Genomic DNA, 21,845 nt, shown 5'->3' with positions numbered 1-21,845 from the left:
CAATTGAGCATCTCTGGAGAGACCTGAAAATGGCTGTCCACCAACGTTTACCATCCAACCTGACAGAACTGGAGAGGATCTGCAAGGAGGAATGCCAGAGGATCCCCAAATGCAGGTGTGAAAAACTTGTTGCATCATTCCCAAAAAGACTCATGGCTGGATTAGCTCAAAAGGGGGCTTCTACTAAATACTGAGCAAAGGGTCTGAATACTTATGACCATGTGATGTTTCAGTTTTTCTTTTTTAATAAATCTGCAAAAATGTCAAAAATTCAGTGTTTTTCTCTCAATATGGGGTGCTGTGTGTACATTGAGGAAAAAAATGAACTTAAATGATTTTAGCATATGGCTGCAATATAACAAAGAGTGAAAAATTTAAGGGGGTCTGAATACTTTCTGTACCCACTGTACTATATAAAACTTCTTTTAGGGGGAGGTGACAGTGCCATGAGTAGAGCAGCTGTCTCCCAACTGGAAGGTTGAAGGTTCAAATCTCGGTGCCTGCAGTCCACATGTCGAAGTGTCCTTGGGCAAGACACTGAACCCGTTTCCCCCAATAGTTAGCACCATCAGTTGAGTTGGCACTGCAGATGGCTGCCTCAGTTCTGTACTGGAAACACATTCCTTGTGTGTAACATACTTGGCCAATAAAGGTGATTATCCTTATTATGCAATTTACTAAGATCTCTTAAGATGAAAACATACAAATAACACCATTCTTAAAAAAGACATTCATTTTATGTTTCAATGATGGTGGTGGATACCAAAGACAAACTTTGCTGGAAAAATCTTTTAACTCATTTTATTCAGGTTGTATTCTGTAATTTATCACCCACTTGGATTTTATACACACAGGGACAACAGAATACAAATCACCATATAAGTGTGAACAAATTACGTTATGTAAAAAAAAAAAAAATTCCTCATCATCCTGGCTACAGCTGATCCAATGCATGAACAGTTCCTTCAGGGTGAGATGGGATTTGTGTTGCTCTTTGCTTTACAGCTCCATCCTCGCCTTCATCCCCGTCTTTTTCTGGGACTGATCTCCAGCTATCTCTCCCTCCCCCACTCTCTCACAGAACAGGTCTAGGCTGCTGGGTTAGCAGGATGCTGAAGCGTTTCTTCACCATCACTCGGTGTCGGGAGAACTTGTCATCTGGAGAGAAACGAGCTGGGTGGGCCGAACTTGTGGGCTGCCCACTGGGACTCACCTTCTGTTGGTGGCAAAGAGGGACAGCGAAAAAATAAAGTTAATTCCAGAAGTACATTTTGTACACATTATCTTGAACACATCACTTTTTTTTTAAATGATCTACCTCAGTGGTCCCTAACCTTTCTGTCTTATGAGGTAATAAAATAAGTCAAATCTACCTGCACTGCCTCATCACAGGTTGCATGAGTTTGAACAGTTAATCATCTAACCCCTGTTCAGATTTTTCTTGTGACCCACTGAACCCCAAAATTGCCCGTGCAAGCAGTTACCTTGAGTCCTGAAAATTAGACTTTGAATGTTGCAGATGAAAAATAAGTTAAACGAAAAGAGGATTTAAAAAAAAAAAAAAGAACACAGTTGCATGTTTTCTCGATATCATTACAACGGAGAACGTTGGGTTTGTTGCTTATAAGTCATAAGGGCAAATTTGTTTCAGTGAAATTAATGACGTACATCAATGTTGCCATAAAGCAACGAGTTTTATTTATTCAAATAATCCTCTATATCGATAAGCTAAACTGATGCTACTTTAATGGAGAAGGAATATAACATTATGTAATGTGTTAAGGATGTAAACATAAGTTAGCCTACCTTCAGAGTGTAGACCCTGTCGCCGTTCTCGTTTACATAATACTGCAGAAACATCACGACGAAACGTGTATCGTTGATCCAAAACGCAAGTAATAGCACAATTCGATTTACATACAAAAAACCCAGCTTTTGTAGGACTTTTCCTTTATAATTCCACGTGTAGCGAAGCCTCACCTCGGCTGGATAGCAGAACGGATATCCGGTTAAAATTTCAGAGCGCTTGGGATGCTGGGAAAATGAGTTTCTAAGGTTACCTGACCACGGCACAACCTTCGTGTGCGCGACTTCAGCAAATACAGTCTGATCAGTTCTCATGGAGGTGGTCACTTGTATGAAGCTTTGTACACAGGTTACGACATCAAAATATATACTATAAAATATTTTGAAATGCAATATTTTTATTTCATCTACTTTAAATCTGTTAAATAAAATTATTAACAAGCCCACTGACAACTTTCATATTTCCACCAATATATTTTGTAGCATTTCATAGAAAATATTTTACAACACAGTTTCAGCCTAATTCTAGTATATGGTCCTTACAAAATTGCTTACTGAGTGAATATTTTAAAACATATATAAAATTGTTTAATTTATGTGATTTTATGAAGTTTGGAATGTTTATGTGCACAGACCTTTTGGTCATAAGTAAACAAAATATACCTGAATGAAGTTTATATTTAAAAAAAAATACAGCAGATAAAAACTGATTTTATTGATTGAAGATAAACAACCATCTCCTACAAGAAAGGTAAGCCTGATGAAAACTATCTGATCAATGTACAATGCAATTTAGCTGTTATTTACATTAATTATTCATTTATATTTATGTAATAGCCGATGAAACTCAGGGCAGGGCCAGATTTGGCCCACAGGCCGCTATTTACCTAATACAGCTGTGTAACATGTAAAGGGGGAGACGCCATAAGTTTATTGTGTTTTAATCACTTATGCAGATAATATTCTCAGTAAATGCTCAAAAGTATGTTGCAGATAATTTTGTTTGATTTGTTTTCCAGCTTTCTGTCACTCTCAACTTATCCTTCTCCTTACTGTACTTACTTCTTGGGCTTTGTTCAATTTTCTTTTCTTTGTCTTACTGTGACGTCAGCTTAAGGAGCTATAATGTAAACTTGTCAGTGGTGTAATTAATATTTGACAATTTTAATAAGTGTCTGTGATTATAGCCTGCAGTACCTGGTAAGACTATATTATGGTAAATGACAAACTCTTACTTAAAACTACACCAATCAGCCACAACTTTATGACCACCTGTCTAATACTGTGTACACAGGAGTCAGTGCAACAGTTGGTTGGCATTCGTGTCACTCTGCAGCTCATAGCACAACCTCTGTGAATTTGTTTGCTTACATAGTCTGAAGGAGCATGAATATTGTCTATCACATAGCAATTAAAGAGAGGGAAACTGTGGTGATGAGGACACAAACACCCAACAAGACCTGCAGTCTGGGAGATGCTCTGGCCCAGCTATCAACCATAACACTTTGGCCATTGTCACTCAGATCCCTTACACATGCCCATTTTCACTGCTTCCAACACATCAACTTCAAGGAGTGATTGTTCACTTGCTACCTAATATACCCCACACCCTGGCAGGTGCCACAGTAACAAATCAGTGTTATTCTCTGTACCTGTCAGTGGTCATAATGTTATCGCCAATTGTGTTGAGAGTCAAAGACAAGCTTGTCCACAGTATATTCAACTCTATTTAGTAACAGGGCCAGTTACTTATTGCAGCCTGTCAGGCTGATGAATCTTCAGTTATAGACTCAGTGGCCGGTTTATTAGGTACATACAGTACATAAGCCCAGCCATAAGATTTAACACCACTCCAAACTTCAACTTAAATTAACACCTCTCTGTCAATCTTGAACATTATTCATTTTACAAATGGCTGTTAGATCTTACAAGTGGACATAACTTTTTTGGGGGGTCTGTTTTCTTTAGTGTGCTCTCAGGCAGATAAAAGAAAACCTTGAAAATGCAGAGAAACTGCTTGTGTTTGTATTGTAGTATCACTGCTGCTATACTGGTCAAATTGCTGTTGATCATCTTTATATTCCTGTTTCCCCCCCCCGACAGTTTCAAGTGACAGATGTGCAGAGATAGAGGATGGATCCAGCACCAGCCTGCCCACCTGAAATCCGCCTAAGTGACAGAGAAGAGCCTTACCACTCTCAGTCAGGGCCACAACCCTTCTCTCATTTCTCCCTTCATCATCACCAACCATTTTCTCCACAAACCAACACATGGTCTGATAGCAGAGCTGAGCAATGTTGTCCACATGAGCTTCATCATGTAAGGATCAATGACTCAGCATTAGAAAGAGCATACACAGCTGAAATGCTCCTTAGGAAAATTGTTTCTGATCACTGTTGGGCACAAAGGGAGTCACACCCAAACCAGCAGTATCTCCACCCAGGTCCCATCCAAACCGAGATACAAGCTCAGGAGAGCCCCTATGGCTTAAATTTCCAGCCAGTCTTTTGCCACCCATCACTCCACCTTCTATCACCAGATGCCAGGGGCTGGCAAAAAATGAAACCACCATTACCAAAGCACGTACTGACTCCATGTTCATCGCAAGACTGCCGCTGGCTTGATATGAGCCCCTGCTCCTCCAAGCCTACATCCAGGTTTGATTTGTGTCCCCATGTGGCGACTCCATCCAGCCCATATTTACCTTCCCATTCTTCACTCCAGCTGCCTGATCTTTGTCGATGCTGGTGTATGTGTGCACATACCACACCAGTCCATCAGCCCTGTGGTCCAAGTCTGTAAGGAGTGCATATCAGACAACACAACATTATGAAGAACTCATTCTACTATAATTAAATCCTGACCATACTACTGTGTGTAATCCTACCTATCTCATAACAGGTTGTCAAGGAATGCAGATGCAGAAATGAAAGCTAGAAGGAAGTTAAACCTAATGCCAGAGTCTACAGCAGCAGGGAAGCCAAACAGCAAAAAGGCCAAGTCAGAAGGTCAGACGTTAGGGGCATAAATAAAAGGGCAAGGAGGTGACGAGAGGTCCTTTTTAGCCATGCTAGCTGGTAGTCAGTCTCAATTGTTCCTGACTGAAATAACACTTTTTACAAACACTCACGATCCCCCAAAATGAATTGCTAGAACATTGCCCCTTGACATTTCCTCTCGTGCTACTACTGTACATTTCTGAGATAATGAAGTACTTTTACTCAAGTACTTTTTATACAAATTTGACATACTTGTACTTGAATATTTTCTCTTCCTGCTTTCACTTTATATATCTACATTTCAGAAAATACCATCCTTTCTAATTCAATACAGGGGATATGCTACTGCAGAAGTAGTACTTAGATTTTTTTATTTTAAGTGCATTTGACTCAGAATACTTCTTTACTTTTAATTAATCAATATTTTACCTATAATAGAGTATTTTACATTGTTCTGTTAGTACTTTTATAACTAAAGGATGTGAATACAAGTAGAACAGTGGGACACTGGGGAAAAGGCACTGTTAATAGTAAAGAAAATAGTTAAAAAATAAATGGTTTCCCCCCTTTTCTACCATGTTTCCTTACAGGAAATAAGCAGAACAACACTACACACAACAAGAACGAACTACGAGAAAACGCAACCAGTGATCACGCAACCAACTTAGCTGGACCTCTGCCCTGTTTGGATGAAGAGCTGCCGACCAAATGTGCCTCTGAGAAATATATAGTGATTACAGACTCCCTCAAGGTTCCCCACTTTTTGTTACAACATTAAATCTAGAAGAAAAAAAACCTGCTAAATAGAAAAAATTATCAAATTTGGAAACACGCAGGAGTTTCAAAAATGATTTATTATATTTAGTAAAACTTCCTATTACAATGAATAAAGTTTGTTCTGTAAAACTAACGCACCATAATCACTTAAAGCTCCTGTTGTTTCTGACTCTGCTCAGATCCAAGACCCCAGTGGAGAAAAGGCAAACCCAGAGAGGGAACATGGATCATTTCTGGAGTATCAGGATGAGCTCTGCAGTGATGAGGACTTTGTCAGAAAGGTAAGTTATGAGTTAATACAGTGTGGACAGTCAATACAACGCTGTTGCTAAGAATTAAACCAGCGCTTCTCGCTCTTTTTTGATTGCAAACCCTTAAATAAGAAGCTATGGTTAGTTGGGACCCCTTGTCCCACCTCTAAACTTTCAAAGTGGATTCATTTCAATAATAGTTTCACAAAACAAAGGAAAGTACAACAAACGAATAGATAAATGTGTGGAGCAAAACTTTGTTTTTCCTTATTTCCAACCCCAAATTTATCTTGCGACCTTTTACTGTATTAAACTACCACCACCTTGACCGGCTGCTGTAGCTAAATGTTTCTTATGTACCGATACATATCTTTTTTTTTTTCTTTAGGTGGAGCAGACACTGAACACAGACTACCCGACTTCCCTCCTGTCTTCAGACCCAAAGCCACTTGACCTTCTTGAACTGGAAAAACAAGAGCACAAGGTAACATGCTAGGTACTGTGAGTGTTGATTTTTGTGGTATCGTGTGAGCAGGAAATTCTAGGATTAAAAGAGAATGTTGTTTCAGGATCAGCACCATGGACAGGTCTGTGCTGCTGCGCACAAGTCACTGAACCTTGAGACTTGACCCGTCTGAAAAAACACGAATGTGAGAGCTTCTGTATGTTTTACAATGAGATTGAGATTTTATTAAGTAATATTTGTTTTTTATCTTCAACTTTATAGGAGATGCCGGAGGAGAAGCGACATCAGCCTTCTGCCAGCTCCACCACTGACCCTGTAACACACGCTAGCACATCTCTGGTGTGTTTCTAAACTGTTGTCCCTAAAATTCTGCATAATACAATCATCCTGAAGCTGGTAGAGAAGTTTGTTCCCCCCCCCCTCAATTGCTAACACAATTCTGACAACAGGACTCAGTGTGACAAAAAAAAAAAAAAAATTTTTTTTTAGAAATGTGCAATATTGTGTCACTGTAGCAATTTGTTAATGTGTTGCGTTTGTCTTTCCCTCAGGTGAGGTCAACACTGAATACAGAGTTGCTGAAGTCCCTCCTTTCCACAGAGAGCATTCCAGTAAAAGCAAAACAAGAGGTAACAGAAAAAGTATTTTTTGGCTGTGACTTTTCTTGTGGAGCATGAGGTCAAGCTTCTTTCAGATGAATGGACCAGTTTCAATTGTTCTTTTCTGCTATAACCTTTAACATTAGCAGCATGACCTACAACTACACACAATGTATTCTTTCAACTTTGTCCATTTGACAAAGGAAAATAAGCAAATAATTTTAATTATTTAGACTCCATAGCATACAGGGCTTATTTTTAATGTGAAATCAATTAACTGACAATTTAATCCATGCATGTATTGTCACTGTGGGTAAGCTTGGTGTCTGACCCGTTTTGTAGTTCCCACATCACTTTTTTTTTACATCTGGTATAAAAGATATTAAGAGCCATCTTAATTCAATATGTAGTGCCCATGTTCAGGTTTTGTAGGGCAGTATACCACAAGACATGCAGTTTTCATCATTGCTGTAAACATGAGTGTGTCTGTATGTTTGCATTCATTTTCACTCTTGGCTGACAGGAGCTGGAGGTGATCCTCCAAGAGCAATTACATCCACCTTCTGCTGACTACAACTGCAAAGCTGTAATGGAAGCAACATCCCTGGTGACTTCATGTGTCAAACAAAGAGCTCAGTCATCCATTTTAAATCCTGCAGGGACTTGGTCTGACCCAAATTTAAACCATAATGGACCGAGTGCAGCTCAGAGTACAGGGAATATGGGGCCAACAGAAGGCGGGCCCAGCTGCTCCCCACTCCTGCCTTCACACTATCTAGAAGAAACGCTACAAAATGATGCCTCGCCAGGACACTACAACCCTGCCAATGCCTGGTCTAACCTTTGTGACTATGGCTCTCTACTCTCCTCCCCAGACACTAGGCTTACTTCTGATTTGGAAGCCAATGATTATGATGTATTTGCAGCCATATTTACAGCAAGTGACAGTCCAGACTTGTCAGAAGATGCATCAGTGTACTTCTCAAACTCTGCAGAAATACAGTCAACTCAGTCATTCCAGAATATCAAGAGAGAAACTCAACCTGGGGATCCTCCTGCCTCCGAGTCCCCCTCAACATCTGGTGTTTCAGGGCCAGATGAGGATGGTGAGCTTTTGATTGATAACCTCTCACATGCAGCTAGCTCTCCAGCTCAAAGTGGCTGGGCTTGTAAAAGACTTCTTCACACACCGCCTTCAACATCAGCCCAGATAACAGAGACCGAGGAACAATCTAGCTCCAAAACCTCATACCTCGAGGATATGTCACATCCACTCGAAGAGGACCACAAATTCAAAAATCCTGCGACCGCTAATTCATCTTTTGTGGCACATTCCCAGACAGAATCCTGTGATCCCCATTCATCAGGCCCAGTGCCTGACAAACGGGTATTGGAGTCTTCAGGAGGACTGCAAGTTGCTAATGAGCTGGCATACCCCGTCATCGCCTCCGAATGCCGAAGAGAAGGGCGGGGTGACACGGCGAGAAAAAGTGAGAAAAATCTGGACGATGTAATAACAGCAAGTCAAAGGTCAACAGCTATGAAAGCAAGAGAAGAAGGGATTATAGAAAATGAGTCAAAACTCAAGGAAGGAAGAAACACCGTGAAACTCAGGTGCAGTCAAAGGCTGCTTGAAAAAGGCAAAGCTACACAGAGTGGTAAACTCCTAGTAGGAAGAGTAGAGGAGAGGAAACAGAGTGAAAAGAGAGTTAACACAGCAACATTTTATGAACAGAAAAGACGGTCCTTAGGAGAAAGGCAACTGCGTAAAAGAGGAGCAAGTCATTTTCAAGAGTGGAGCCAAGGAGTAAAAATAAATACAGTGAAGCAATTTTCAGAGATGGGAAAGAAGGAACAAAAGCACAGAGGGCAGAAGCAACAACTCAAGACAGGGCCAGAAAAACAGCACAAGGCCAGTAATTCCAAATTCTGCACCAAACTGGATGCAGAAGATGCTCTTTTGATCAAAATGCCACAAAAGATGAGAAAGACAGCTGAGCAAAGACTAGGAAGCAAAAAGAGGTGGCACAAGGTGCCTGAGGTACCACATCACTCATCCAGGCCCAAACCAAGCCCAGACCAGACAGCACATGTCAGAGGTGAAGATAAAAGGACAAACAGAGAAGAGGCAGAGAGCACGAGCTATACACCTAGTCCAGTGAAGAGATGTCGGCAGGAGCACGAAGCTTCTGAAGAGACTGAAACAGCGGAGTCAGTGAGAGACAAGGTGGGGATGGAAACAAACACTCAGGTTAAGTCCAGTCAAAAGAGCAGAGTGGAAGTCACGAGCGAGAGCAGAAAAAGGAAAAGCATCACAGTAAAAACAAGATGTAATCAAACTTGAGACAACCAAGTGAAGCAAGCTACACGATTAAGTGTCTGTAGATTAGTTGAGGAAAAAAACCCCAAGAGCAATATCCAACTTAAAATAATTCAGTTTAATAGTTAAATACAACATACACACAAAAGTGGAAAAATAACTTACAAAATAAAGTCTGATGTACAGAGTGTTTGGTTCTTTTCTGCACAATTGTCCCTTTAAAAACACTTTATAAACAATTCTATAAATAAGACATTTCTTTAAAAGTATCAACTTATGAAGTTTTGTGGGTAAATAAGGCACTGCAGTAAACATGCACACACATTCAAAGACCTGCCTCATAAACACACAGTAGCATCTGAGAAGTCCTAAAAGAATCATTCTTTGGCTTTTCCAAGGTAGGCATGACTAACAGGTTTAAAAATATCCACATGCATACTAACAAGACAAAACAAAACAAAACATCCTTTGGTGATTTTAGTGATTTTGCTGGTTCAGTCTGTCCCATCACTTAAGGATGTACACACCAAATGTCACTGTGCATCCTGTAGAATCCAACTCCCATTTCATCTTTAGAAAAAACTCAGTCATACTTGTCGTAGTGGAGGGATCCACTGTGCATGTTTCTGTTGTTGTTCATGGCCTTGCCATTGGACAGTGAGGTAAATGAAAGCAGAGAGCCCGCCTCCTCAGGGTGCAAGTATTCATCAACTATTCTCCGATAGGTGGGGTGGGTCGTCAGTACTCGCAGCAGGTTTTCTGTGGAAACAAGGCAGCTGTAATAAGGATTTTAAATATTACCTGATAGACGAGGAGCAAAAAGAGTGAAATAAAGCAGGAAAAAAAAGTTTGCAATTCTGGTATCCAATTATTTTCACAGGCTTTGAAAAGTACAACTTGTGAACTGTTCTGTTAATGACAGTGCCATGGAGGTGTGTTACTGAACAGATGCGTATGACACTGCCTATTTCAGGCTCATAGTTTGAGAGTGGTTTATCATTTACAGTATACTAGTGGAAAAAAGTCTTCTTTAAACCAGACAGCTATAATAAAATAAATGAACAAGAGGCAGCTCATATTTCAGATGCTGCCTAGCTCTAGTCTCTCACCCTCAGTAAGCTTGCCGTGACTGGAGGCTTCAATGTAAAGCTCTGTGGTGTTATGCTGAGGAACACCCAGCAGCGCCCCCATGAGGTCTGACAGCTCCTGTTTGCTCAGCCCACCTCTGCTCTCTCTGCTAAACATCTGGAAACACATGGTGCATTCAGGAAAAAAAATAAATTAGAGAACAGCAGGTCAGAGACATGACAAACTGAGAAGAGATTTGTTAAGCCTTATTTTGAAGATGTTCATTGTTTTTGTCTGAAGAATACCTGTACAATCCTTTTGTCAATTCAAATTGGCCGGCTGGTTCTACAAGGCTAACACATTCAACTACAGTCCGGCTTAGATTCGTTTCAAAAACAACTGAATCTTATAGGTTTTCCTGCAGAACCCAAGACTGAAATATTAAGCTGTAAGGAAATAGGAATATTTGGACAACATTGAGACGAAACAACAACAAAAAACAGTACTTACACTGAAAGCAATCTGAAGGACAGACTTGAAGCTGACAAGTCCTGACACGGCGGCAATACTCAAATAAATCTGTCTGAGGTCCACTGTGTCATCCTGAGATTTAAAAAAAAAAAAAATAATAATTTCTTAAAATTTTTTTCTGAGTGACTGGTCAATTAATTGACAGGACCTGTACCCTTCGTGTAAAATGTTAAACGGTCTTGTATCACTATGATGTCAGTTAGTGAACGACACCCTCATAGCCTTTGTATCAATATAAAGAACTTCATATGCATTTAGTGATTTGTTGCACCTGTTAGTTGCCCCCAGGAGTATACACACAACAAAAAAGTATTTGTACCTTGGAGTAGAAGCCACAGATGGTGACAGCTGTTGCTCTGTCAGTCAGTCCAAGAACAGAGGCGAGGACCTCTACACTGGCCTTTGACCCTTGAGCTCCTGACTGACGCCTGTCAATCATTTGGCTCAGTGCCGCTTCCACTTCAGATGCTCCCAGACTGAGACAAAGAAGAAATTAAAGAAACTGAAGAAGAAAGGGAGGACAAAACAGGCATATTCAGGATTGAGGTTGACAGCAAACTTTGAGGTCCTCTCACCCATGTTTGTCCAGCAGCGAGAGCGTTTCCCTTGGAGGTGACTCCAGTGGGAGAGAGAGGCCGCCCAGCTTAATGACAGGAACTCCACCCTCCAGTACATAGTCTGTGGCTGGAACTCCGAGTGCCCTGAAACAGAACAGTGTATTGGTAGAGTTCATTCATACACAGACACAGACACAGACACGACTGAATTTGAAGGCTCTGCTGTATGTTGGCAGCTGAAAGAAATTATTTCTGGACTGATTCGGAATGACCAAAATGCAAACTCAAATCACAAGCTTTCCTTGTGAGCAGTTTGATGTTGGTTCCTTGCTAATTTATCATTGTTTACTGTTGTCATTTGTCACTTAACTAATCTTTAGTGCAGACACACTGACAGTAGAGCAACAATTTATAACTAGACAGAACATTAATAAGCTGTCATCTTAAACTGAATAACTCAAAATTTAAGAAAAAGCCAAAATTCACAGGGTCCAGTTCCTCAGATGTGAATGTAGGATTTTACTGATTTGACCCGACAATCACGTGTCATCTGGCTGAAATAAAACCAGTGTACAATCTTTTGCTTACTTGGCCATGAGTTTCTGAACATTGTCTGCATACAGGTCAGGGTAATTCCTCTCCTCCTGGGAAGGGTTGTAAACTGGCAGGAACTGTAGCACAATAAGAAGGCAGCTGTTGTATTCTTACCATAACAGAGAAAAAGTCTGCCATTCAATAAGGTTTTCACATCTGAGACAAAAGCAAAACACTGCACCCTGGGATTTTAATAGCCATACATTCAAAGCATGGTTCAAATAACTTCACACCAAGCTGAAGTACTAATCTTTGTTTGTTTCACTTCTGAACACATCCATCATCAGTGAGGAATGTGATCGGTCATGTCCTGGGTTGTTGTATATGCTACTACACTCACTGGTGTCAGGGCACAATGAATACACTGAGCAATGTTACCATCATCAGGGAAACTGTCTTACCTCAACAGTCACGTTGGTGTACAGCTGTGAAGTGGTGTGCCACACTGCCTCAGTCCTTATGGACAAAGAATCAATATTATATTTCATGTAGGAAAAAAATTTAAAATCCAAAAACACTTTCTGGAAAAATCTAGATAGAAATGTCAGTTTTGCCCAATTCAGTAAAGTAAATACCTCAAGGAGTCAAAGTACACATTATCAGTCACATTAATTTGTCTGCAACACTGGTGAATACAGCCCAGTACACTTAAGCAGTATTACCACCTGCTGCTAAAATACAATGACAAGTTCACGGGAGTAATTCTGGATGCTTATCTTTGATAAACATATCAATAACCAAACCAGGATGGCTTTTTAATCACCTGAAGAATATACCCATAATCAGACTTCTCTGTAGCTGATGGCACAAAATAATCCTCGCTTTTCCTTTTTTGCTGTTTGTCTATAGTTTAAATTTGCATAAATTTAATTCTTTTATCCAAGAGGCACCTTTAGCTACCACGGTATATGAACGGCGAGGTATAAACAAGGTTGACTTGACTACAAAGAGAAGTTACCACCGTATAAATGGTGGAACAAAACAGGACTGCTGGCTGACTTTTGTGAGAACACCTGATGCTAGCCAGAGGGGAGACTTTTGCTCTTAACTCATTAAAAAGTTTGGTGGATAGAAATGAAAATCCTACACTTAGGATGGATTAAAAAGGGCCAACAAAAAGGACTCTGTTGTCATTGTGTTCACACTGCGAGTACATTTGAAAGAGGACAGTTTCCTTTCTGTTTCACTTCAGCTCTGACGGCACCTCAGTCCTCTTTCTGTTCATACTAGTGACTCAAGCTCTCAGACCTTTACTGCTTTCACATATGGCTTTTAGGTCAAAGGATTCTCTACTTTATCTCTTTTTAGTGCGTGTGGTAAAGTAATTGACAGTGTTTTCTACTTTGAGGCAGTGCAGTGAAGTCCAAATGAAGACCATCACTCATATGAGCTGGAAACTGAAGGAACTGCTTAGCACATCTCTGCATTAGACAGTTGTAGTTTTCTTTGCTCCATCTTTGGAGAGGTGCAGTAGCTTCTTCCTGCAGTAACTCCCAAAGTGCTCATCCATATGGGTATCATTAGGATTTTTTACTACTACCAATCCTGCTTATTAATCAGGTACTTCTGTCTTGAATAGAAAAACAACAGCATTGTTTTAAACAAACCAGTAGACTGTAATATTTATATATTTAAAAAAACAAAAACACTTTGACGGTACTTTCACAAGGTGCCTCCAGCCCCCAAACCATTATATCTACCTCTGCTCTGAGCCCCCAGTGCAGATTCAATTTATGAACTCACAACAGTTAGCTGGCTAATGATCATGTTTATTCATTAACCCACATTTGCATAGTTTAGTTAAGTCTGTGCACAGGCTCAAGGCTGCTTAAATAAACATACCTGGGTAGGAAGAGAAACTACGAGCTAGTCAGCAGAATCTGCATTTCTCTGTGTTGGACTTCCACTAGATATTTCAACAAATTGCAAAAGACTAGAACAGAACCTGAAGCACTTTGTGTTCACAATGCACAGATCAAGTGAACCGTGTTTCAGACTTGAAACGAACCGAAACCACCTCCTTAGGGGCCTCAGGTGTGGTCTGTGTTTGTTTGGTGCATCCACATTTATGCACAAAAAATGCTGACCACTCACTCAGTTCGTTTTGAGGGCTGAAAGGGACCAAGTGTGAAAACACCCATACATGTTAGTCTTGACACACCTTCAGCAACAGAAACTATTGTGCAACAGCTGTCTTTACTCTTGTTGAAAAACACTTCTCAGAATGACTAATCAACTAGCTCCAAGTCCTGGAAGCTCTTCTAATCATTTCCCAAACCTACTCAACTCCCTGTCCATGTAGAAATCCAGTGTGTTTACGGTGGCATCTCTGTAGCCCAATGTCAGTGATTACCCAAACTGTTTCATAATAAACTGGATAGACAGGGTGGAGATGAAAAATGGAGGAACTCACCAGGTCGTTCCTTTGTATGTCCAGCGAACAGTATCCTGAGGAAAAATCAAACGGTGTAACTGGGAAAAAAAAAAAAAAAAAAAAAATCCTTAGCAACAGTCATTTAAAAATTTTTTTAAAAACGTGTGATTCTAGGGTCACTCCCTTCAGTCCACACCCTGACAGGAACCACTATGCAAAAACTAGCCTGGAGAAATATGACAATGTTGAGATACAATGCAACTACAGACTGATAATATGTAGGAGAGTGAACACTAAGTGAAGTGACAAAGACATGATAGACAGCCAAGTATGAGCTGTCAACAACTAGTCACACAACACTGCACCTGTTCCTGCCCTGTTACTATTTATTTTAAAACTATCCTTTAACTCTTTTTCAGTTAAAAAAAAAAGTACTCTTACTTAAACCCCAACAGCCCTTGTGTTGGCACACAGTTGTTTCTAAATCCACAAAATTCTTAAAGAAATGAGTATTGTGCAGTTGAAGCTGAAGCTGAATTTCCTTAACACACTAACGCCATTTAAAAAAAAATAATGTTCCATTTATTTTATCTGCTTTTCTATTCCATAGTTAAACTTTCACAGATCTTGCAGGGCCATAGGACACTCGGGTAGAGCCTTTACTGGCTTGATGTATATTAATAGGCAACTGTCAAAAAAAAGATTTTGATGTTAAATAAAAACCTTTTGTTCACAGCCACAAATCACCTTTAAAAACATCCAGCCAGGGTTCAGTTAAACTCTAAATTATTGAGACCCTGAAACCAGTCCCTGTATCAATGGAAAGTTTTCCCCTCTAATGAAGTTACCATGTTTCTCAATTATCAGACTTCACTCACCAGCTTGTTGGGGTAATGCAACAGAACAGGTTGGACTGGGACTCCAGCAAGAAAAGCACCTGATGACAGCAACACAAGGGGAAAGGACAAAAGGGGAGAGAGCAGACAGATTGGAATGAGAAAATAGTTTTACTGCAAAAGAGAGCAGTTCATCATCCAGGTAGAACAGTCAGCTGCTACACCCATTTTCTGAAATGCCACCTACTGCTGCTACAAACTAGTGTGTTCTGTCAGACATCCAAGAAAAACCAGATGGGATCGGTTTCCCCTTGTGATGTTTACGGTCATACAGACTTGTCAGCACAGGGAAGGTGGAGAAAAACACCTAGCAGCTAAGAGGCTATAAAACCTCAGTTCTTTACATGTGTATACGTTACTCACCAGGCTTGAATTTGATCAAAGCACCGCCATTGGTTGTAGTTCCCTCAGGAAACATCAGCATCTAGCCAAGAATTAAGAACTGTGACTTGACAAAATCAGAGTTGGAAATCAAACACAACCTTGACCCGACGACGCATCTTTAGGCCAACCTGGCTTATGTGTTTACACACGTATAATATCAAGAATGAGAAATGTATTCGAGGGTGCAAAGTGTGTTGTTCCCCTCTTCTGCCCGCCTGCTGCTTCAGGAATAAGTGGTATGGATAATGGCTGGATGGATGCAATTCATTTCATAATTTTCCATGTTAACTTTCTATGGAGGTTTATGCCACTATTGTTGCTTTGACTGCTGGCATCACTAATTGTTGCAAAGTTCAGAAACTTGCCAGTTCTGTAAACAAGGCTACAGCAGACAATTTATGTGCCTGTGAAGTGCAGCAGTTTGTTTTGGCAACAGAAGCACAGAGCGCCAAGCAACTCATCATACAATCTCTCACCTGAGGCCAGTAGCCGTTGGAGGTCAGCCTCTCTGTGAGCTGGGCAACGGCCTTTTTCCTCGAATCTGGATCCTTCCTGCTCACCAGCACAGACTGGTTGAACTCGAGCAAAGCTGAAACAACAAGACAATCACATAAAAACTAAATCTGAGCAAGAACCAAGGGAGAAGTCCAGAACAAGATCACCAAGAAAGCAACAAGTAGTGCCAAAGCAGGCAGAGCTGATTAGATGGCAAAGGACTGAGTCACTTGTTTATCTTTGGATGTTGTTAGATACTTTGATTCTACTGTTGCTTGGTATGTGGCCAACACAAGGAAAGATTTCCCTATCTATGAACACACTGAAATACAACGTGCCAGTTAAGCAGGAGTTGTGGGGGAAGTATCCACCAGAGATGAAAAACAAATTGGCTAAGACCTCGTCATCCAGCCACTCCACAACTACAAACATTACTGACTTGAACAAGTGACTAACTGCTCCTTGACTTGTGCTGGCAGAACTAAGGTTTTGGTACTGTGAATACACTTGTTCCCTGCAGACTTCTGCAGCACTTTCAGCTGTACTCTTTATCATTCTCAGTTTATTCTTCTTTCAATACATTTAGTTAATGAAATGAGGAATATTGTCCTTCACAAGTTTCCCAGAGCCCAAGCTGATGCCTTTGCATTGTGCTTTCCGTCCAGCCAGCACCCAAAAATACTCAGTTTTGCGATGCCCTGACAGCTGATGACATACGCCATGCAAACTTTATGCACATTGTGTGCATAAAGTTTGAGTCGGATGTGGGCATTTGTCGCAGGTCTACCCCAATCCCTCCCCCTCTCACCCAACTTCCTGTCTGCCTCTCTGCCACCAACCTGAGGTAAGTAGCTGCAAAATGTCAAAGGAAAAAAAAAAATTCAGCTTGCACTGATACAAAACAGAAAAAGCAGCTAATGTTCATATTTGACAGGCTAGAACAAGTGAAAATTTTGCATTTCTGCTTGATAAATGACAACCTATAAAAACTGTTCTGGATTATATTTGCTGATCAACAGTGTATCAGCACTACTTTGACATCTACCTGCAGTTTGAGAAGATGCAACATTCCTCACCTCCTATGATCGGCAGGCGGGTGTTCTCCGACCGTGACACCACTGTTGCCAGCTGGGTTGGACACAGTACCAGCAGGTCCAGAAAACTGCTGTGGGGTGCAACCACCAGTACTGGTGCTTCCTTCAGGTCTGCCCTGCGACCTTTGACCTTCACCCACAGGAACCCCATTGAGAAGAAGACTGCACGACTGAGCAGCAGGACAATTGGGTGGAAAAGCCAGCGTCGCCAACCCGTGACAGGCCGAGAGCGTTCGTCCTCAGACAGGCCGGCCAGTCGTAGCCGGGCAAAAGGCCACATTATGAGGAAGCAAAGGGCAGCCAGGGAGACGCGCAGAGGGCAAAGGATGGTACCCAGAATGATGCCCTGAGGACCCCCCCAAAAAAAGTACATTAAAAGATCATGTAAGACCGCAGAACGTACAATCTGGCTGATAATAAAAACATCATAGTGCTCTGACTCCAAATAGGTTTGTATGGCTTTAATAGCTTGGACATCTTAAGTGTAGGACTGGGCTATAATTTACCATTATCAAATAACATTTTGCAGTTATTGAAACGAACATTTATGAGAAAATCTTGTGGGGAAAAACTAAGCCTGCAAAACAAACAGTAAACCCGATTATTTTCCTGATTAAATCAATTAATAGTTTTGTCTATAAAATGTCAAAAACTTGTGAAAGGTGGCCAACTGGAAGCTATAATTTCTCAAAACACCAGCATTATGTAGTCAGAATGCTTTTTGTCTGACTAAAAGTCCAAAATCCATATGGATGTTACAAAGAAAAGCATCAAGTCATCACATTCGAGAAGCTGTTGCCTTCAAATGTCACATTTGTGATTAAAAAAAGTAAACATTTAACTGATTAGCAAAATAGCTGACAAATTTTTGGCCATTAGCTAATCAAGTTATAACTGCAGGTCCATTAAAAACCAACAAAATGAGTCAAGACTTTGCGCTGCATTTGTAATATTTGGTTACTACACTGAACATCAGTTTGGTTGGGGCAGTATGTCATTTGACATACAGTACTCTTGATACCTCTTGGAGTGCCAGCAAGGCCATAAAAAAAGAAAAAACCTCTTACAGTAATAAAACATTTTTCCTCATGCAGCCACACCCTACGGAAATGTATGTTGCAACTGTGTGCTATGTTGTTATCTGCACCACCTGACTAAGCCCCATAAATTTAAGGTGCCGGTTTTGCTTAAACACCACAGTCAAAGGCCTGTTCTCCACATGTCCCTGCAGCATTAAAAACCCATATGAACAAACTAAAAAACAGAAATAAGGCATGAAAAAAAGTATTTTAGACATTAAAAACAGGCAGAAACTTCAGACTTTTGTCTGAGGCTGCAGCTATTTATGTTTATCACCAATTCATTTGCTGATTATTTAACTGATCGATCAATTTATCGTTTGGTCTGTATAACAAAACTTAAAAATGCCCTTTACAAATTATATTTAAACTAAAGTATATTTTTACATTTGAAAACGCTGAGAATGGCTGAATGCTGTAGCATTTAATAAAAATGTAAACTGCAGAATAACTTTGTTGGTGGGCTAACAAGAATTAAAGAAGGACCGAAACTTTATATCCTATACATTTGAGTATTAGAGCTGCACCGATAAATCGATTAGTCAATCCACAGAAAATTATTTAACTGTGCTGATAACTGAACATTCTTCCAGGAAGAAGATGCCAAATGTTTTCTGGATCCAGCTTCTCAAATGTCTGGATTTCATGCATTTCTTTGTGGCATGTGAGAGAAAACAAAACGCATTAATTTGGCATCGTTGTGAAGTCACGCACAATATGAGGAAAGAGTAGCTACAGAGGCAAAGTAAACTCTTCATGGAGTTGGTGTTTTAAAGAACAGAAGCCAGTTTTGAGGACAACTCTCGGCTGCCAATGTATGGTGTGATTCGTTTCAGGTGGCAGGTGGGGGAGCGGGGGGGTCCACAGGAAACCCTTCTAGAGCACACAACGTGAATAAAAATGCAACCTTTGTGACATCTGCACTATTAAATGGAGACATTAAGCCATGATAAATGTTGAGACTTTAATTTGAACGTTACCCTGATCCTCTGCGCACGGGACAGCTTCACCTCGTGGACAAACGGGTGTGGATACTCGTGTGTGGCGGAGTGACAGTCAAACCTCTCCATGGTGACGATTCAGTGACAGAGCAGTTAACTGGACAAATACTTTAAAAGACAAAAATACTAAATAAAAAACGACGGATTCCACCTTGTTGTATGAAAGAGGAAAACGTTTTTAGAACTGTGGTAGAAGTGAGCTGTTGTTGTGCGATGACGGCTGCAGAGTGAGAAAAAAAACATTAAAATGTCTCGCGCAGTCAGATTTAAAAATAGAACGTTAGCTAAACCAACCGGAACCTCGTGAAAACGACCGAAGAGTGTGACAACTACGAAATAAACAACAAACAACAAGCTCAAAACAATCTTAAAAAGTTTCCTCCTTCCACATGGCGAAACATGCTACAGAGAAGATCCCATCCTTCTTACTTGTAGCCTCTCCTCACCTGGCCCGCCCCTCAACAGCCGACGACACCGGGCGGGTCAGCAAGTCAAACCGGAAATGTTAACTCTCTAGTCGCGACGCTAAAGCACGAATATATTCATGCTCAAGGCAGAAACAGAAAACACCTGTAACTGTAACGTTCATTCAGAATTTGGAGATGATAGGCAACGATAGAAGACGCTTCAACATTTTTAAAACAACAAAATGAAACATTTTCATATACACAATTTTCTGTTTTCTTAGTCTTTCATCAGCTGACAAACTTTTTACAATCGATTAATAATAGAATTTATGTTTGCCTTTCTAAACACTTGCCTGCTCGCACACGGGAAGTATTACATATTTTGTTCCTGGTAACAGCAACCATTCTGACAGAGAGCTTTTTATGAGCATCACTCTTTGCATCTGCATACTGACTTACCTCAAGTTAGTATTTAAAAGAATATAGGAATAATACAAATGATGCAGAGACAGCCATCATAGTTAAAACGATTGTGTGTCTATATGACAACAGGTGGTGTCTGGAAGGTGCAGAAAACGCCCACAACAATGAGAACTCATCAGAAATGCTGACATAGAAACAACAGACGATGTTACAATACTGTTGCCATGAGTTCAAGTGCCAAGAATGTATACAATCCTTTGTTTGGCAGGTTGACCGATTGAAACTTGTGTTAAATGCCAACCTTCTACATTCATTGACAAACTGTGTAAACTTTAAGCTACCCACCTCTCAAGTTTAACTTGTACCCTACTTGTCTGTTATTGCTCAATGTGCAGGGTGGTGCAGTTGATACCATCAGGCCTACTACATTCCCTCTGTGAAACAAACACACCCACCCCGACAAGCACGTCCACTGAAAAGCACAGAGAATGAAGGAAATGATGTGGTTACAGAGGGATGAGGGAGGTCATTTCACATTTTTTTCCAATTAACATAACCTTAATTTACCACCCATAGGTTGTCAAGTTGTCAGCCTAAGTTGCCACACTTTTAGATAACAACAACAAAATGAACTGTGTTTTGGCTGCAGAGGCATAATTGTGCTGTTGTTGGACTTGTGTGTACAAGTCATCCAGTACTTAAAAAAAATCTTAGCTCATTATTTTATAGAAATGTTACTAATTTTCTCCTTAGTTATCCCAGTTCTATGGTCAAATTGGATACAATTTGTAGTGTATTTGTTAAATGCCGTATATACTCTTAGCAAATGCTAATCTATCTGGCGTCCACAGATCCAAACCAAGTCACATTTTACTTATAAAGCCAACAGCTGATGGAATAAAAGACCCCATGTATCTATTTGTGTCACCTCTTGGAAGCTAAAACCTCATTCCTGATGGAAGCAAGTAAAATAATTACCCTCAATAATAAACAGATACTACTGTATGAACAGTATAGGAAAAATTTATATCACATTATAGTCGGGTCATACTGCACAACCCCATCTCAGACATTTAATCACAGTTACCTCTAGATATCAAACAGCATCACTCTTTATCAACAGAGCAGAGGGCTGTCAGATTTTTTCTGTGAAACACACTGCAACAAATGAGGGTTTCATGAAAGAGGGTTCAGTTTCCCTAAAACCTGTTTGTTTTCCATTCCTCCTCACCCAGTATTGACTATGGTTATTAACAAAACAAGCCCAACATGTGACTGGCTGCCAGTACTACTGGCCTTGGGTTCCCTCGACAGACATTTCAGTAAAAAAACAAGCTGAAAAACATCAGACAAAACATACTGAAATCATCATGAGTCAGAGAACAAACAAATCTTACTTTGTCATGTACAGTCTTTTACAACCACATCATGTTTGTGTTACTTCATTAAATGGTAAATGGTCTTATACTTGTATAGCGCCTTTCTACGCTTTTACAGCACACTCAAAGCGCTTTCAGTGTTTAGTTTATAAACACTAAACTAAATTAATTAGACATTTTTTAGTTTCACTAGACATCCATCCATCCATCCATTTTCTTCCGCTTATCCGGGACCGGGTCGCGGGGCCAGGAGTCTAAGCAAAGATGCCCAGACTTCCCTCTCTCCAGACACTTCCTCCAGCTCCTCCGGGGAAATGCCGAGGCGTTCCCAGGCCAGCTGCGGGA

The 21,845-nt window shown here is 40.5% G+C and overlaps 3 protein-coding genes across 5 annotated transcripts; 1 reads left to right on the top strand and 2 right to left on the bottom strand.

Moving 5' to 3' along the window:
- Positions 1-753: 753 nt before the first annotated feature.
- nop10 (NOP10 ribonucleoprotein homolog (yeast)) lies at positions 754-2,046 on the bottom strand. The gene is made up of 2 exons (XM_020586860.1): positions 1,807-2,046; positions 754-1,216 (listed from the first exon to the last, which is right to left on the bottom strand). Exons 1-2 carry the CDS (start codon positions 1,858-1,860, stop codon positions 1,076-1,078), a joined length of 195 nt encoding a protein of 64 aa, XP_020442516.1. The 5' UTR covers positions 1,861-2,046; the 3' UTR covers positions 754-1,075.
- A 454-nt stretch (positions 2,047-2,500) lies between these two features.
- On the top strand, positions 2,501-9,256 carry LOC109952021 (uncharacterized). Its single transcript, XM_020586853.1, has 9 exons — positions 2,501-2,557; positions 3,910-4,604; positions 4,708-4,814; positions 5,396-5,556; positions 5,762-5,863; positions 6,222-6,317; positions 6,561-6,638; positions 6,851-6,928; positions 7,422-9,256. Exons 2-9 carry the CDS (start codon positions 3,940-3,942, stop codon positions 9,240-9,242), a joined length of 3,108 nt encoding a protein of 1,035 aa, XP_020442509.1. The 5' UTR covers positions 2,501-2,557; positions 3,910-3,939; the 3' UTR covers positions 9,243-9,256.
- Positions 9,257-9,315: 59 nt separating this feature from the next.
- Positions 9,316-19,804, bottom strand: lpcat4 (lysophosphatidylcholine acyltransferase 4). Of its 3 annotated transcripts, none has more exons than XM_020586854.1 (14): positions 19,721-19,804; positions 19,271-19,399; positions 17,194-17,557; positions 16,099-16,211; positions 15,602-15,662; positions 15,221-15,279; positions 14,382-14,416; positions 12,370-12,424; positions 11,963-12,045; positions 11,393-11,518; positions 11,137-11,293; positions 10,797-10,889; positions 10,328-10,463; positions 9,316-9,977 (listed from the first exon to the last, which is right to left on the bottom strand). In XM_020586854.1, the coding sequence occupies exons 2-14, from the start codon at positions 19,358-19,360 to the stop codon at positions 9,802-9,804; spliced, it is 1,548 nt and encodes a 515-aa protein (XP_020442510.1). In that variant the 5' UTR covers positions 19,361-19,399; positions 19,721-19,804; the 3' UTR covers positions 9,316-9,801. The 3 variants fall into 3 exon arrangements, with proteins under 3 accessions (XP_020442510.1, XP_020442511.1, XP_020442512.1); XM_020586855.1 differs by having other exon boundaries at positions 19,738-19,786; XM_020586856.1 differs by lacking the exon at positions 19,271-19,399 and having other exon boundaries at positions 19,738-19,792.
- Positions 19,805-21,845: the final 2,041 nt, after the last annotated feature.

This window comes from Monopterus albus, unplaced genomic scaffold, assembly GCF_001952655.1.
Source record: "Monopterus albus unplaced genomic scaffold, M_albus_1.0 scaffold425.1, whole genome shotgun sequence".
NCBI lineage: Eukaryota > Metazoa > Chordata > Actinopteri > Synbranchiformes > Synbranchidae > Monopterus > Monopterus albus.
Note: the sequence above shows the minus strand (reverse complement) of the source record. Positions and strands in the feature narration are given on the sequence as shown.